The 17,486-nt window shown below is 38.1% G+C and overlaps 1 protein-coding gene across 1 annotated transcript in view; it reads left to right on the forward strand.

Moving 5' to 3' along the window:
* lcp1 (lymphocyte cytosolic protein 1 (L-plastin)) overlaps positions 1–17,486 on the forward strand; it is a 79,812-nt gene that overhangs the window by 57,970 nt on the left and 4,356 nt on the right. Inside the window, 10 exon segments of the mRNA XM_039745257.1 lie at positions 1,048–1,180; positions 2,965–3,046; positions 3,164–3,329; positions 5,952–6,094; positions 9,289–9,384; positions 9,793–9,985; positions 10,097–10,175; positions 11,553–11,667; positions 13,952–14,085; positions 14,303–14,423. Of these exon segments, the coding sequence (XP_039601191.1) occupies positions 1,048–1,180; positions 2,965–3,046; positions 3,164–3,329; positions 5,952–6,094; positions 9,289–9,384; positions 9,793–9,985; positions 10,097–10,175; positions 11,553–11,667; positions 13,952–14,085; positions 14,303–14,423 (1,262 nt within the window).

The raw sequence follows: 17,486 nt of genomic DNA on the forward strand, positions 1-17,486 counted from the left end.
ACAATTAAGGCAATGCAAGTAGGCAAGAGCAGGGGGCACTACATACATCATAAATGGGCAAGAAAGAGAATGCTTATTATGGAGATGTAGCTTGGCATCTATCTATCTATCTTCCAAAAACTAACTCTGCAATACTCTTTTAAATACCTAATTAGTTGTATTCATCCATTCATTAAGTTTCTACCACCGTAGCTTCCCACAGTTTGTGGTGTATAGGGGTATTAAAGTTTGTCCCCCTTTGGTTAAGGTGCTGAACCTTAAGCCACAAGGTTTCTGGTTCAGTCTCTGCTTTATTTTTGAACATGTTTAGCCAGCCAGTTCACCACTTGTAAAAGTATGACAACAGTTGGCTATACTAAATCTTTTGTATTTCTCAAGTACCCTAGAAAAGTGTTTTTTTTAAATATCTGTGCACATACCAGTGTTTGAAAGAGGGGTGTTATTTCTGCTTATTAAAATATAAACCTTGGCTGTACAATATAACTTTTAACACTTTAAACAAGAAAATATGGGTAAAGAAAAGAGATGTGCGGAGCCATAAATATTAATTCACATATCATATCATCAACGTATATGTTCTTTTATTTGGCTAATGCAATAAGAGAAAAAAGGCAAAAACAAATCCTACTTTTATCCTCTTTTATTTACTATTAATAGGATGTTAAACAGGCATTAAGGTCTGAGGCTAAGATGTTTAACTTCCAGCTGTTTATACTTCAGTCGATATCTGTGCTTCACTGTGTGACTCAGGACAAATCAACTTAACTTTCATATGCTACAGCTGAAAAACACATTAAAACTTCAGGATGATGTTGACTAATAAAAGGCATTAAATAAAATTTAAAAATGCATTGTCAGTCCAAGTCTTCTTTGGTATAAGGTTAAGAATTGTCCTAAAATTCTTTTCTTTAATCATCACGGAATTAACCTTCTCTGCTGTATACTCAACTACATTACACTATGAGTTGATGAAGTGAGCACTTGAATATTATGAATTGTATTTTTGAAGCAAAGAGTGAATTATATATGTGTGCTTTCTATAACCAGACGAAGAAAGGTATGCCTTTGTGAACTGGATAAATCAATCCCTGGATAAAGATCCTGACTGCAAGCACCTTGTCCCCATGGACCCCAGTAATGATGACTTATTCAATGCTGTTGGTGATGGAATCCTATTGTGGTGAGTTATTATATATAAGTTATTAAATTCTGTTAAAAATTTCTGAAAGGAGAAAGATGTTTTGATTCATTCAATTGCTCATTCTAGAAGACTTTGTGTTTTTAAATCTATTTGTCATGGCACTCTGGCAGACAGGATGCTGTTGTCTCCTTAATGTTGTAATAATTATTTTTAATGAAGATGTGAGCTGACAATAGCTCCAGTGTGTGCTTTTTCTGTTTGAAATGACCTAGACATGAGGAAAAGAAGCTTTGGTGGGTGTTGATCCAGCAAAATTCTTTCAATACGTTTATTTACATTGTGTAATCGAGGACACTGGTTGAAATTACCCGTGACCCTGTAATTAGGATAAAACGGGTTGGATAACGGATGGAAGGATGGATGGATGGATGGATGGTTGAAATTAACAGGATGTGCATTTAAAAGTGAAACCAGATTTTTTTTTTTACCATAAAGATTATAGAAATAAAAAAAATAACAAAATAGAAAGTAATGTTGGCAATATTTTAAAAGTATTAGAATAACATATTGGGACTTATTAGGTATTGGCTAATCAGAGCAACTAAACAGTCACATCTAATTTTGTGTGTATGTCCTATGCGCCTGTTGTGACCACTAATATGTTAAAATTATGTGTCTAACAGGATAAGGCACCTTTAATGTGTAGCTGAGTGCCAGTTAGGGGCCAAAATAATCCAAATGGTGATGTGGGATGCATCAGGTCAATGCCTTCATTTCATTTGTTATTGTATGATCATATGCTATCAGCCATAGTGATGCAGAGAATAGCCTCCTCCCTTGTACTTGAACTATGAGTTCTATTTCGATTCACTTTCTATGTTGAGGTTGCACATTTCGGAGTGTTTTAAGGGGGCTTCTGCTGCCCTTCTGTGGTTAAGTGATTATGAATGTGAAATATACCAAGGGCCGGCTCTAACATATAGGAGAAGTAGGTGGTCGCCTATAGCGGCAAACTGTTTAAGAGGAATCAAGTATAACAGAAATAACCATTGCTGTCATGAGAGGATTACTTAGAGGGATCTGTAAGGAAGGACTAGCATTAAACCTGACAGGAACCTTCGATCTTCCATGCATGTACAACTTGTGTGAAACCCTGATTTTGATCTGACTTCTATGAGGTATGTATGATTTGAAGGGTATCATCAAGGGGAATTCTTTGATTTTATATGCATGTAAGACTTGCCTAAAAATTCAAGGGGTGGGTCAACCCACCACTCTTTGATTTGCTATTTATGTGTGACTTGTGTGAAGATACCAGGAGATCCCCCTAATTCTTCAATCCATCATATGTGTGCAACATGCACCAAACCCCAAAGGGGAACTCCACTGCTCTTTGATCTGCAATAATGTATGGCTGATGCATTCAAAACTCTGTGGTTTGAGTACGACATTTTCAGTTTTGCCAAGGGTAGCAAAAATGCTTGAGCTAGAAAATACTAGTGATGGAGTGGCACTCCATCTAAGGTTGTTCCAGTTACTGCAGGCTGACTTACAGTTCTTGATCCATCCAATCTTTTTCCAAAACTCATTTAGTGTAATTTAGGGTTGCATATTCAAAATAGATGTCTAGATGAGTTTGTGTCTTGATTTTAGACTTCTTGCACTCCTCAGAGTGATATTTGGAATTCATTCTTCATGTTACTTTATTGCTCATCTTAAACTTTTATTTCCACTGGCCTTTATTCTCTCTAGTTAGTCTATTGTCACAGAGTGCAAATGTTCAGTTTATGTTAACTGATTCTAATTTTGTGTTTAACATCTAGTAAGATGATCAATCTTTCAGTGCCTGATACAATAGATGAACGAACAATCAACAAAAAGAAGCTGACACCATTTACAATTCAGGTATTTTACAAAAGAGTTTAGTAATTTTAATAGGGAAATATTTGCATGTTTTTCTTTTGTTTACTTTTTTTTCTGTAGAACATGCTAAAATATTGTTTCTCATGCATGTGCCTACAGGAGAATCTTAACCTTGCACTGAACTCTGCCTCAGCCATTGGGTGTCATGTGGTGAACATTGGTGCAGAGGATCTAAAAGAAGGCAAGCCACACTTGGTGTTGGGTCTGTTGTGGCAAGTGATAAAAATTGGCTTGTTTGCTGACATCGAACTCAGTAAGAATGAAGGTAATTGTCACCCAAGTAGTAATTTTAAAGATGCTTGGAATTCATTTAAAACATTTCACCATAGTTCAGCTATTTGGAAAAAGCATGCGCTCACCCAACATGCAGAAAAATATACTGTATAAGCACTACATGTGGCAGCACACAGCTAAATGCTGTCACAGTCTTTCCCTGATTGAGGGAAGTGTTTTTGATTTTTTTCTTTTTGTTAAGGTTTGTTTTACCTTTCCACATACTGCCATTGTGGTTTTAAAAGTTTCATGTGAAATAGCTGAATAATGTGGACATTAAAAGGTAGTCTCTCTGATTAAGCTGCTTTAATAGTTTATAGATATGTGAAGCAAACCTAAATCGATTTCATTTTTTCACATAAGAAACAAAACTAGCTGCCTAGGATATCAGTTGGTCAGTTCCTGTTTATAAAGTAAATCTGTCTGCCCATTTGCCTATTTTACAATTTTCTATACAAGTTGTACTGCACATGCTAAACATGTATGTTTGGTTAGCTGGTTTACAATGACCTTCTAGGGGCAAGGACACCAGAATGATGACACAAGGCAGATGACAGTGCTGAGGAGAGAGAGAGAGAGAGAGAGAATCATTCTCTTTAGACTATTGTGGCAAGGAAGGCAGCTGTCAAGCAACTCTGTCCCAAAAAACTGTTGCACCAAAGAAAAAATCTAAGAGAGGCTTTAATGGGCTAGCAAGAGGGCACAAAACCTTAAGTAAAAGCCAGTATATGGTAGAATAGGATCCCTAGACATGAAAGCGGATTGGTGATTCTAAATTGGCCCTAGTGTGTGCTTGGTGAGTGGGTGTGTTTGTGTGTCCTGCGGTGGGTTGGCATCCTGCCCGGGATTGGTTCCTGCCTTGTGCCCTGTGTTGGCTGGGATTGGCTCCAGCAGACCCCTGTGACCCTGTGTTTGGATTCAGCGGGTTGGAAAATGGATGGATGGATGGATGAACATGAAAGCTGGGACAAAATTATCACTTATTTAGAAAAACAGCACATCTAGAAGGAACAAAAACACTTCCAGGCTGGTAGACAGTATCGTGAGTACATTTGTCAATAGGGTCTCTAGGTATACCCTAAGGAGCCCACAACATTCCACCTGATTGCCTTAATCCTTTGCTGAGGCATTAGCTATGTTTCATGCTGTTCCCCCATCACATTTTTTGTATTGCTGGTTTTTTTTTTCATTTTATTCACTTTTCTGTTTTTTTTTATTTGGAATTTGTGAAGTTTGGACTTCTCTTTTGTAAATTTGATTTTGTTTTCATATGGTTTTTTAATTGGGTTTTGGTTTCCTTTTAAAAATGTTTGTCAACTTTGTGAAAAAAATTGTACTTCTGATATTACTGAATGCGTGTGTCTTTTGGAATTTTTATTCTTTTGATTCTTTTTAATAAGACAAATGAAAAATTAGTTTTGTTCTTTGTGTTTTGGAATGCCTTATTTTAATAATTTTTTGCTCCTTTTAAGGTACAAATTTTTGACAAAAGAAATTCTTTTTTAGATGTTTTTTTGAGTAAAAAATAAGGTTTCTCTGTCAGATTTAAGGTATAGTGCCCACTTTATATTTTGCAGTTTTATTCTGAATCATTTTCGCCACCATTTTGAATATCACAGGTGTTGCAGTTTTGCTTTCCTGCTGCGAGTGACTCCCTTCCAGTTGGTGGGCAGGTCACAAAACTAAAACTAAAACTTGCTATGTTAAAAGGCCTTCCATTCTGGTACTTCTGATATCCGAGTTCACAAATAAACCTTATGTTTCTTTGTGTTTTAATTCCAAACCCTTTGTTGTTTTTTAACTTTGATCTTTGAGTTTTTCAAGTTTTGGTTTTCTTTGCCACTTAGCTTTATTGCCTGGATAAATGATCTCAATATTTCTCCCTATTAGCCACATTATCATTTACTTACCAAAAAAATAATTCTTTGAGCCAGGTTTTCTGACAGATTTCCTCCTCTTTTGGGCTTTGCATATTTGGAGCTTTTCTTTAAATATTAAGGTACTAGGTCTGCCACTAACACAAAGTCTCTGTGTAAGATCATAATGGTTAAAAACAAGACAGAAGGAGAGATATTTTTTTTTTGATGGAATTAAAAAGGTCAGCAAGATATAGATGTGCAAAGAAAGGATGGCCAGTATCTAGAACATATGTTTCTTTGTTATAATTATGCTTTGTTGTTTCATGTTATCTGTTTTTGTAACCCCACCCCCCTCCAATTCTGTGATTGGAACACTATTGCATGAACTTTGATAGTAATGTGATTCTTGGGCTTATTCCAAAAATTAAGAGATCAGAGGAGTATGTTTTCCCTTTACAGTCTATATAATATGACATTCCTAAATATCAAAATCTATAGTAAAAATCAAATAGAGTAACACAAAGAATAAAGTGCCACCCGAGACTGTAATAATAATTTATTTTGTCATCTCTGTTATGGTTCTCTGTGAAGTCAAACTGGCTTTAGAAACCCCTCTAGTGGGTGATTTCCATGAATGTCAATATCTAGGTGAGCTTCAACATGTTTACTGTTGCAAGCAAGGTTACCGTCTTTCATGCTGTATATCTACTGTATATAAGCACATCATATACTTTCTACATTATGTGTTTATGCAGCCCTGATTGCTCTCCTCCGAGATGGAGAAAGCCTTGAGGATCTTTTAAAGTTATCACCAGAGGAACTGCTTCTCCGTTGGGCCAACTACCATCTAGAAGAAGCTGGCTGCAAAAAATTGAACAATTTCAGTTCCGACATTAAGGTATGTCATTTTGGAAAAAGAATTATAAAATGAACCTTGTGTGGCAATAGCTTTGGATTTTGCAATAGTAATAAAATGCTTTAAATGCATTACTGTTTTGAAATAACTTTAACTTTGAATTAAATTAAGGAGGTCCAGTGACTATCCTATTAAAGCATATTCAAACATTTCTAATGTTACTGTTGCTGCAACTTCATGACTCTCTGACTTATATGGGTACAAAACATGATTTTTTGTCAGTATAGATAGTTTTCTGTTCATGTTCCCACATTAAATAAATTGAGTAGTCCTGGAATAATTTTTGTTGGGAGCATGGCTATTGATCTACATTTTGAGATGTACTGATTTGGAACCTATTATCCAGCACATTTTAAACACCATTAACAGACACTTGGACTTGAACCCAGCATATGCAGGCTTAAAAAAAACATCCTAATAATAAAAAAAGACTTTAGGACCAACACCTTCTGAACCCCACCTTATTAATCCACCCCCCGCCATGACCCCCTTAAACCCCACACTCGCTATATATTGCCTTTGATTCCTGTATATCTAAGCATTTTTCTCTGATGATGGCACCTGGTAGGTTGTCGAAAGATTAGGAATAAAAAGACTATTTTAAGATATGTGACTCATTTCCTCCCTTTGTGGATCCCTAGCTACAATATTCTGTATACTGTTCATGTGATTCATTATGGGAGTCAATACTGGACCATTATTTGTATCGCTATTCCCCTCAGACTAACTTTTTAAAGGTAACTCTACCAGGAGAACAAAAGTTCTAATAGAATAGCAATGAGAACAGTAAGACCATGCAAGATCACCAGCATACCAACTTCGTAATTTTGTGAGGATGTGTGTTATTTTAAAGATTTATAGGCTCATTATTGTCTTTGAACTGTGGGAAGAACCCAGTGCACATGGAGGAAACCCACACAGACACAGGGAAAACTCCATGCGGGCAGCAATCTGGACATTTACCCTAGTCTTCTTACTGCAAGGCAATAGCACTACCACTGCGCCAACATGCTGCCCCAATGTTATATTATATTATATTATATTATATTATATTATATTATATTATATTATATTATATTATATTATATTATATTATACTTAGACCTGTTGAATGTAATTCAGGATCATAGGGTGCTAGATCCTGTCTTAGAAGCATCACACAAAAAGTAGGAATCAACCATGGACAGGCCACTGGGTCCAAATCCCAGCCTATTGCAGGGCCCACTCATGCACAAACGGGGCCATTTTGGAATCTCCAACTAACCTAACTTACACCTCTTTGGGAATATGAGAAAAAATCTAAAGTACTTGGCAGGAACCTCACACATGCAAAAGCAGAATGTGCAAACTCCACACAGGCAACATTCGGGCAAGGGATTCACACCCAGGACAATTCGTCCCCTTCACCAACAACCAACCACACAGCACCATCATGCATCTTCATTATATTATATTATATTATATTATACTAGACATTAAGCCCGTTACAATAATGGGCGCAAGAACAGTAGTGCATAAACATTAGTATGAACAGTCTATATTAAATGGCAAGGGACCTTGTATGTGGCTGTAATATGCGTCACTGTATTGTGTGCCTTTAATTTTCCCTCTCAGTAAACTGGTTTGTATTTCCGTAAAATGCCTGTAATTTTGTCGGACAGTAATACAGTGGAACCTCGGTGGAACCAAAGTAATTTCCCCCATAGGATTGTATGTAAATTATGTATGTAAACAATTAATCCATTCCAGACCGTATGAACTGTATGTAAATATATATTTTTTAAGATTTTAAGCACAAATATAGTTAAGTACACCATTGAATGCACAGCGTAATAGTAAACTAAATGTAAAAACATTGAATAACACTAAGAAAACCTTGAACAACATAGAAAACTAACACTTCAAGAGTTTGCGCTATAGCCTAACGACCCGCTCGCTAAAAACACCTTTTTTAATGAGTTTTAAGCACAGGGAAAAAAAATGAACATTTGAAAAATCCGTAATTTAATAAACAACCAAGAAAAGTAACATTTCAACAATGCACGCGTGTGCCTGTGTGTGTGTGTGTGTGTGTCGCGGGCCTGCGTGTGTGTGTGTGTGTGTGTGCGTGTCTATCTCTGTGGCGGGCCTGCGTGCGTGCGTGTCTGTCTCTCGCGCGCATGCACCTGTGTGTGTGTCTCTCTCTCTCTCTCTCTCTGCACACACAGGGAATGCACAGGAAGACACTGAACACGTGCCGTGTGTCCCCGCGCATGCGCACTTCACCAGAAGACACACACACACGGACACCTGGACGCACACAGGGGTTTTATTAAAGAGGATTATATTATATTATATTATCAATCGTACTGTAGTCAAGTTCATGCTCTTGCCTCTTCTCTTGTTTTCCTGTATGTTGTGCAGTGTCTCCTTAATCATTTAACCCTCTTGATTTTTTATGGCTCTTTGAACTTTTTTCTGCTGCTTGTTTGGATTGTTCTTTCAACTTCTTCTTAGCTAAAAGACTTCTGCAGTCTGTTAAAGGTATCTATGGATTTGTTTTTTTTTAGAATGTGAACCCAATTGTCTGTGCTGTTAAATGTTTACTTAAACATCTTCATACAAAATGTGTAATAATAAATTAGTCCTAGCTTAATTTCTTACCTACAGTTTATAAATAACAGTAGTTTCCTTTATACTAATGTGATTGGAAAGAGAATTTGTTTAAATAATATTAAACATCCATCCATTTTCTCTTCCTTTATTATACAAATGTACATGTTCAAATATACAAATTTTCTGCCTGTGGAAAATTGAATAGCATAGCTTTCTCATATTAAACATATTACTTGATGAAGTTGTATGTCTATAAACACACTCAGGAACCATCCACCTGAGGGCATTCAGTCCAAGAAACATCTTAGATTCCTTTACATTACACTGTACTAGACTAGAGTGCCATGTAGTAATGCCACAATATGGTGTAGGGTGACTCATAGGATGAAATATATTGTTATCCCCACTGCAGAATTCAAAAGTATTTTAACATGCCATTCAACTATGCATTATATGACAAGCAGTCCTTAGCAAAATGGTCACTTGCTGTCCTGTGCAAACTTTTCTAACACTCTAGAGGGTCTTGATAATTTCTAACTGGAAGGGTTTGTCTTATGTTTGTTATTTTTTCCTTTGAAAAGGATTCCCGTGCCTATTATCACCTACTCAATCAGATCGCTCCTAAAGGAGATGAAGATGGAATTCCAGCCATACTTGTGGATATGAGTGGTATAAAAGTAAGCAAATATTTTAAAGAAAACTAAGTCTAATTTGGATATTAACTAATGGCTCTTGTGCTTTTTTTTTATATCATAGCAGATGTTGATGGCATCAAACTATTTGGAGGGTGGTATTACAATTACAGTACATAATTTTCTTAAACATGTGAAGTTTATTAGTCCACTTTTCATATTAATAATAATAATAATAATATCAAAATAAATGTTTACTTTTACACTTTTGTGTCTTGTAGTTTTTCCTGATTATGTTGTAGCATTGATCAATTTTTGAATTACTTTGTGAAAATAAACCTTCTTTTTCAACATATTTTCTTGAAAAATATGTTTTTCCAGATTTTGTGTTTGTGCTAAATTCAGACTGAGTTATTTTGTAAATATTCTGAAAAAGTTTATATTGCCTTTCAGGAGACAGATGACTTAAAACGTGCTGAAGGCATGCTTGTTCAGGCTGAACGAATGGGGTGCCGACAGTTTGTGACAGCAAATGATGTTGTTCGTGGAAACCCCAAACTCAACTTGGCTTTTGTTGCTAACCTGTTTAACAAATATCCAGCTCTAAAGAAACCAGACACAGACATTGACTGGAGCTCCATTGAGGGTGAGAAAGAACTTTTTCTTTGCCTTAAAATAAAAATATCAGTCTTATGACCATTAACCTGTAGTTGATATTAAGGAAAGATAATCTGTTTTTTTTATTTTGAATTTACAGGTGAAACAAGGGAAGAAAGGACATTCAGGAACTGGATGAACTCACTGGGTGTAAATCCACGAGTAAACCATCTTTATAGGTATGGTCTAAAAATTGTATTACAGAAAAGAGTATTCTTGTGTCATCCATCCACGTCCAGAATAATGGTGGTGTATACAGTATATAAATTCAATTAAGATGCGTTTGAAACAGAGAGCGCAAAATACGATGAGAGTTAAAACAAAATAAACTCTGTTGTGACTTTTTCTTATTACATAAGTTTTTGCCCTGTATATCAATCGAAGTAATCTGTTCAGCTATTTAATTGACAGGGACACGTTAGTGTTTGATTTTTGATATTTCCAGTTGGTTTGAATATGCTGTTAACTTTTAATTAATTTAATGTTGTTTTGATTTTTCATTTGTCTGCAGCCACGCTGATGTGACGTCACCATCCCACTATCCTCTTACTGAAAAACATTTACAAACGCATTTCACACCGGAATTTCAATGCAACATTTGCTCAAAAACCTTCATGCTCCAGAAATATCTCATAGCACATTTAAACACACACTCCACTGAACAAACACATTCCACACAGGTCTTTCAATGCATTATTTGTTCAAAAACATTCTGACTGCAGAGATATCTCAACACACATTTAAAATCACACTCCACTGAACGAATTATGCAATGTGAACATTGCCAGCAATGCTTCAAAACAACTCGTGCTCTCAAGAAGCACTTACAAACTCATTCCAATTCCTTTCAGTGTCAACTCACAAACCCCATGCACAGTCATCGCATTCAGTTTTACGCTGCTTTTCAAGAAGATACCGCCATTCCCATCCAAGAGCATAACATTGGCCTACCTACCGCAGTATGTACTTCTTGCAGTGCTCTTCATTGGCCATCAGAGGAGTTGGTGGGCCTGGGTCTGTCGTGTGTATCCCATGACGCGGGAGGAACGGTTAGAGTTGGTGGATGGGGCTTTGTCGAGCATATCCCATGGTTGGGCGACTTGGTCAATTATCTATATAGAAAAGCAGCCGGAACCGAAAAGAACAATGAAAAGTCAACGGTAGACGCGGGAGGAGGGTTACAGTTGGTGGGCGGGGCTCTGTCGTGTGTATCCCATGACGCGGGAGGAGGGTTAGAGTTGGTGGGCGGGGCTCTGTTAAGAGTATCCCATGGTCTTAGAGTTGGTGGGTGGGGCTCTGTGAGTTGGTGGGCCTGGCCCAGCCATGTGTATTCCATAGTATCCCATGGTTTTACAGTTGGTGGGCGGGGCTCTGTGAGTTGGCGGGTGGCTCTCTGTCTTGCGTGCGTCTTGCGTGCCCTTAGTGAATTATATATATAGATTACAAACACAAATTTCAAATACTGCAAGTTTGAAAACAGTTAACTAAGTTTCCGAATGCACCCAATGGTTATGCCATATATACCATTTCTAACTTTTTAACACCCTATTTTTCAGTGATTTGGACGATGCTCTAGTCATATTTCAGCTGTATGAAAAGATCAAAGTCCCAGTTGATTGGAACAAAGTAAATAAGCCTCCATACCAAAAACTTGGTGGAAACATGAAAAAGGTAAGAGAGTCCATCTGCTTGTCAGTGCTATTTACATTTTTAAAAAACATTGCTTTTGCTAGATTTCCTTTTAGACTTAATTATTTTGGGTGTGTTTGCATATAATACAAAAAGCACCTACCACACAAAGCTTCTCTTACTAATTATACCTCAACATACTGAGAGGAAAAAAGAATCTTCTGTTTGATATACAAATCATAAAAGATATTTGCCTTGGTGCCAAAATTGCAGTGATGGCTTTAATTATAATTCACACATCAATTATGAATCCAATAAAAAAATGTATAAAGTCTGTGATTATTAAATGTCCATATTGTTGTGCATTTACATGAATTGATGAACCATCTGGAATATGTTGCAAACGTGGAAAAATCTAATTATAACCTTTTCAAGAGTATTAGGGCCTATAAAAGTTTAGTATTTGGTGTCACATTGGGTCTCAGAAAATTTCCTTGGTGCTAAAAGAAAATATAATAGCACTTATCAAAAGGAATGATTTGATGCAATAACTGAAGGCATTTTGAAATACTAGGACAGGTGTATCACCATTGTCTTAGGAAATTTCACACCTAACATATATTATATTATATTATATTATATTATATTATATTATATTATATTATATTATATTATACTAGTCAACCCGCGGCATACCATACGCGCATAATTAGGCCGGTTTTTAATGATTTTTAAGCACAGGGAGAAAATTAACATTTCAAAAATCGGTAATGTAATAAATCAGCAAGAAAAGCAACATTGTAACAATTCACGGAACGAACAAACACACAATCGTCCGTGACTGAAAACTGTCGGACCGCAATCGCGCTTTCTCTTGCCAGACGGAGGGATGGGGGTGCACGACGCGGAGTCTGGAATGGGAGGAGAGAAGAAGGACGTCCACTCGGCTCCCTCCGTCATGCTAGTCTGCTGATTTCTTGTTCAGTATGCACTGCCCGCTCATGCGCCCACCTCCAACTTGTCACTTGAGTCGTCGTCTTTACACACTCCAAATGTACCTGCGACTGACATAGACTTTTCATTGCTCTGTACGATTTTGGCTGCTTTTCTATATATAATCCACCAAGACATCTGACCACGGTAGTAGCGAGGTGGAAGGGGGTGTGTACGAAGGGTTGGGACGCAACCAGTGGGAGTGTATGAGTCGCACTTAGTGGGAATTCCACGGTTTGCAGCCCAAATGGGGTTCAACGGCTTACCCACGCCGGGTAGACACACGCTCAATGTCATGCATAATTATTTATTGAATGCTAAACACTTCTGGAAAGACACGGTTGTCTAAAACGGGTTGGTGTGAAAATACAACAGTAAGCGAATGAAAAGATGGAACTCTGGAGAGAGCAAAATACAACACAATAGTGAACCCGCGGTATAACAAACGCCACATAATTATTTGTTGATGGTTGAACACTTCTGGAAAGACACAGTTGTCTAAAAAGGGAGGGTTTGAGGATACAACAGAAAGTGAATGAAAAGATGGAACTCTGGAGAGAGCAACATGTAATTGTCCGTGAGTGAAGAAGATGCATGTTTGTCGCGGGTGCGAGTTGCTGTATGTAGCGTGTAAAACAGTTTGCTATGGTGCACGTGGTCGTGCGTCGTAACTGAAAACTTGTTTTTTAAAGACTGCTTACTTCATTGTGTTTTAACCTCAGTTGTAAAGGATTGTTTTAAGGATCCCATGGGATACGCCTCGCAAACTGTTTTACATGCTGCATATATCGACTCACCTCCGTGAGAAACATGCCTCTATGAATAGTCAAGGTGGCTTGGAGGTACATGAGGCCTCTATGACAGACAAATATAAATGACGCCGTTCTTTCTGTGTCGTCGCGCCTGAGTTGGTGGGTGTGGCTCTGCGAGTTGTCATCGTATCCAATGGTCTTGGATTTGGTGGGCGTGGCTCCTCCCTGCGTGCGCCATAATTATCTTACTTGTCGGTGGCTTAGTGAATCCACGCCCCTTCTGGCATGCTTTCCATTGGTATCTTGCCTTAGTGAATTATATATATATATTATATTATATTATATTATATTATATTATATTATATTATATTATATTATATTATATTATATTATATAAAAGTAGTAACTGTTTTTGTTTGTACAGTGACTGATAATTATATTTCTTGTTGTATTAAATTGCATGCAGATGATCATTTGTCATGCTGTGAATAAGCTGTAACATGGTAAGGGACTGATGCCCTGTCTTAGTTTACTGTTATAGTTTTTTTTAGAAAAAATATAATCATTTTCTCATTTTACAGCTTGAAAATTGCAACTATGCGGTGGAACTAGGGAAGAACAAGGCCAAGTTTTCATTGGTGGGCATTGCAGGACAGGACCTGAATGAAGGAAACCGTACGTTGACTCTAGCTCTGATGTGGCAGCTAATGAGGAGGTGAGCTTCTAAATTTCTAATAAAAATTAACAAAATGTATTTATTTCTTTATGGCTTTGATTGAACTTGTGCGCTTTGTGTGTTCTGGTGTAAATAATAAAAAATCGGTTACAGTTTTCATATTTCTAAGTTTCAGTTTTTGACATGCTTAGCTGTTAGATTTATTTATTTGAAAGGTTGGTTTATGTTTGGTTTATAATTTACACTTTTTTGGCAGGTACACTATAAATATGCTTGAGGAAATTGGAGATGGGCAGAAAGTTACTGATGACACCATTGTTACTTGGGTTAATCAAACACTGTCAGGAGCTGGTAAAGGCACCATCTCAGGTTTCAAGGTACAGTTCACCCTGCTTTATTTCAAAGGTGATGTGATTAAGACTCCTAAAATCTCAATCTAAAAATTATATAAATTGTACTTATTATGAGAGCTTCTAGGTCCATTATAGACTGAACAAAATTTAGTTTTTGAAGCGTTAAGTTGACAAAATGTTCTTATTTCCAATTCTTGTTTAGGCAAAATAGATGCATGTGAACACTTTATGTTTTGGCAGAAAGCAAGTCTTAGTTCTTAGCTACACAAATATAGCAAATATTTTGTACTGTTAGATGAGCAATCTGAATAGCATTGATTCATTAAAATCACTTCAAATGTGTCATTCATGCTAAGTTAGTTCCTGGAGAAAGAGTATTGGTCCATGCCAGTATCCTGTCTCTGAAGTGAGTCTGTATAATGTGCAGGTGGTGCACAAAGGAAAAGTCAGTGGACTTGTTCTTTCTCTGTCTTAATTTGTAAGATATGTAGATGACTGCTTGACACACAAAATATAGGTAATATCATCTTACTGATTCTCTAAACTGTATGCAATACAGATTATCCATCCATCCATCCATTTTCTAACCCGCTGAATCCGAATACAGGGTCACGGGGGTCTGCCAGAGCCAATCCCAGCCAACACAGGGCACAAGGCAGGAACCAATCCTGGGCAGGGTGCCAACCCACCGCAGGACACACACAAACACACCCACACATCAAGCACACACTAGGGCCAATCTAGAATCGCCAATCCACCTAACCTGCATGTCTTTGGATTGTGGGAGGAAACCGGAGCGCCCGGAGGAAACCCATGCAGACACGGGGAGAACATGCAAACTTCACGCAGGGAGGATCCGGGAAGCAAACTCGGGTCTCCTAACTGCGAGGCAGCAGCGCTACCACTCTGCGCCACCGTGCCGCCCCTATATATATATATATATATATATATATATATAAACTGCTCAAAAATGAAAGGAACACTTTGAAAACACATCAGATCTCAATGGGAAAAAGAAATCCTCCTGGATATCTATACTGATATAGACTGGGTAATGTGTTAGGAATGAAAAGATGCCACATCGTTTGATGGAAATGAAAATGATCAACCTACAGAGCCCTGAATTCAAAGACGCCCCAAAAATCAGAGTGAAAAAATTATGTGGCAGGCTAGTCCATTTTGCCAAAATTTAATTGCAGCAACTCAAAATTGTACGCAGCAGTTTGTATGGCCCCTGTGTTCTTGTATACATGCCTGACAACATCGTTGCATGCTTCTAATGAGATGACAGATAGTGTTGTGGGGGATCTCCTCCCAGATCTGGACCAGGGCATCACTGAGCTCCTGGACAGTCTGAGGTGCAACCTGGTGGCATTAGATGGACCAAAACATAATGTCCCAGAGGTGTTCTATTGGATTTAGGTCAGGAAAGTGTGGTGGCCAGTCAATGGTATCAATTCCTTCATCCTCCAGGAACTGCCTGCATACTCTCACCACATGAGGCCAGGAATTGTCGTGCACCAGGAGCCACTGTACCAGCATAGGGTCTGACAATGGGTCCAAGGATTTCATCCTGATACCTAATGGCAGCCAAGGTGCCTTTGTCAAGCCTGTAGCGGTCTGTGTGACCCTCCATGGATATGCCTCCCCAGACAATCATTAACCCACCACCAAACTGCTCATGCTGAATAATGTTACAGGCAGCATAATGTTCTCCATGGCTTCTCCAGACCCTTTCACTTCTGTCACGTGCTCAGGGTGAACCTGCTCTCATCTGTAAAAAGCACAGGGCACCAGTGGTGCATCTGCCAATTCTGGTATTCTATGGCGAATGCCAATCAAGCTGCATGCTGCTGGGCAGTGAGCTCAGGGCCCATTAGATGGACATGGGGCCCTTGAGACACCCTCTTAAAGTCTTTCTGGTTGTTTGGTCAGAGACATTCACACCAGTGGCCTGCTGGAGGTCATTTTGTAGGGCTCTGGCAGTGTTCCTCCTTGCCCAAAGGAGCAGATACTGGTCCTGCTGATGGGTTATGGACCTTCTATGGCCCTCTCCAGCTCTCCTAGAGTAACTGCTTGTCTCCTAGAATCTGCTCCATGCCCTTGAGACTGTGCAGGGAGACACAGCAAACCTTCTGGCAATGACACGTATTGATGTGCCATCCTGGAGAAGTTGGACTACCTGTGCAACCTCTGTAGGGTCCAGGTATCGCCTCATGCTACCAGTAGTGACACTGACTGTAGCCAAATGCAAAACTAGTGAAGAAACAGTCAGAAAAGATAAGGAGGGAAAAATGTCAGTGGCCTCCACCTGTTAAACCATTCCTGTTTTGGGGGTCATCTCATTGTTGCCCCTCTAGTGCATCTGTTGTTAATTTCATTAACACCACAGCAGCTGAAACTGATTAACAACCCCCTCTGCTACTTAACTGACCAGATTAATATCCCATAAGTTTCATTGACTTTATGCTATACTCTGATTAAAAGTGTTCCTTTAATTCTTTTGAGCAGTGTATATATATATATATATATATATATATATATATATATATATATATATATATATATATATATATATATATATATATATATATATATATATCCATCCATCCATCCATCCATCCTCTTCCGCTTATCCAAGGTCGCCCAGACTTCCCTCTCCCCGGCCACTTCTTCCAGCTCTTCCGGGAGAATCCCAAGCGTTCCCAGGCCAGCCGGGAGACATAGTCCCTCCAGCGTGTCCTGGGTCTTCCCCGGGGCCTCCTCCCAGTTGGACGTGCCCGGAACACCTCACCAGGGAGGCGTCCAGGAGGCATCCTGATCAGATGCCCGAGCCACCTCATCTGACTCCTCTCTGTGTGTATATATATATATATATGCAGTATATGTATGCACAGTATATATAAAACAGTATATATATATAAATATATATATAAACTGTTTATTTCTAATGTTAGCTTAAATGTAAATGTAATTTGTTTCAAAGTGTTTCTAGAAAATAAAAAATATGAATATTAATTTTCCCTGATAATGACTGAACAATTGACACATTGTACATTTTTGATTTTTCATCTAGAATTATATTTC

Source organism: Polypterus senegalus, chromosome 2 (genome assembly GCF_016835505.1).
Source record: "Polypterus senegalus isolate Bchr_013 chromosome 2, ASM1683550v1, whole genome shotgun sequence".
Taxonomy (NCBI): domain Eukaryota; kingdom Metazoa; phylum Chordata; class Cladistia; order Polypteriformes; family Polypteridae; genus Polypterus; species Polypterus senegalus.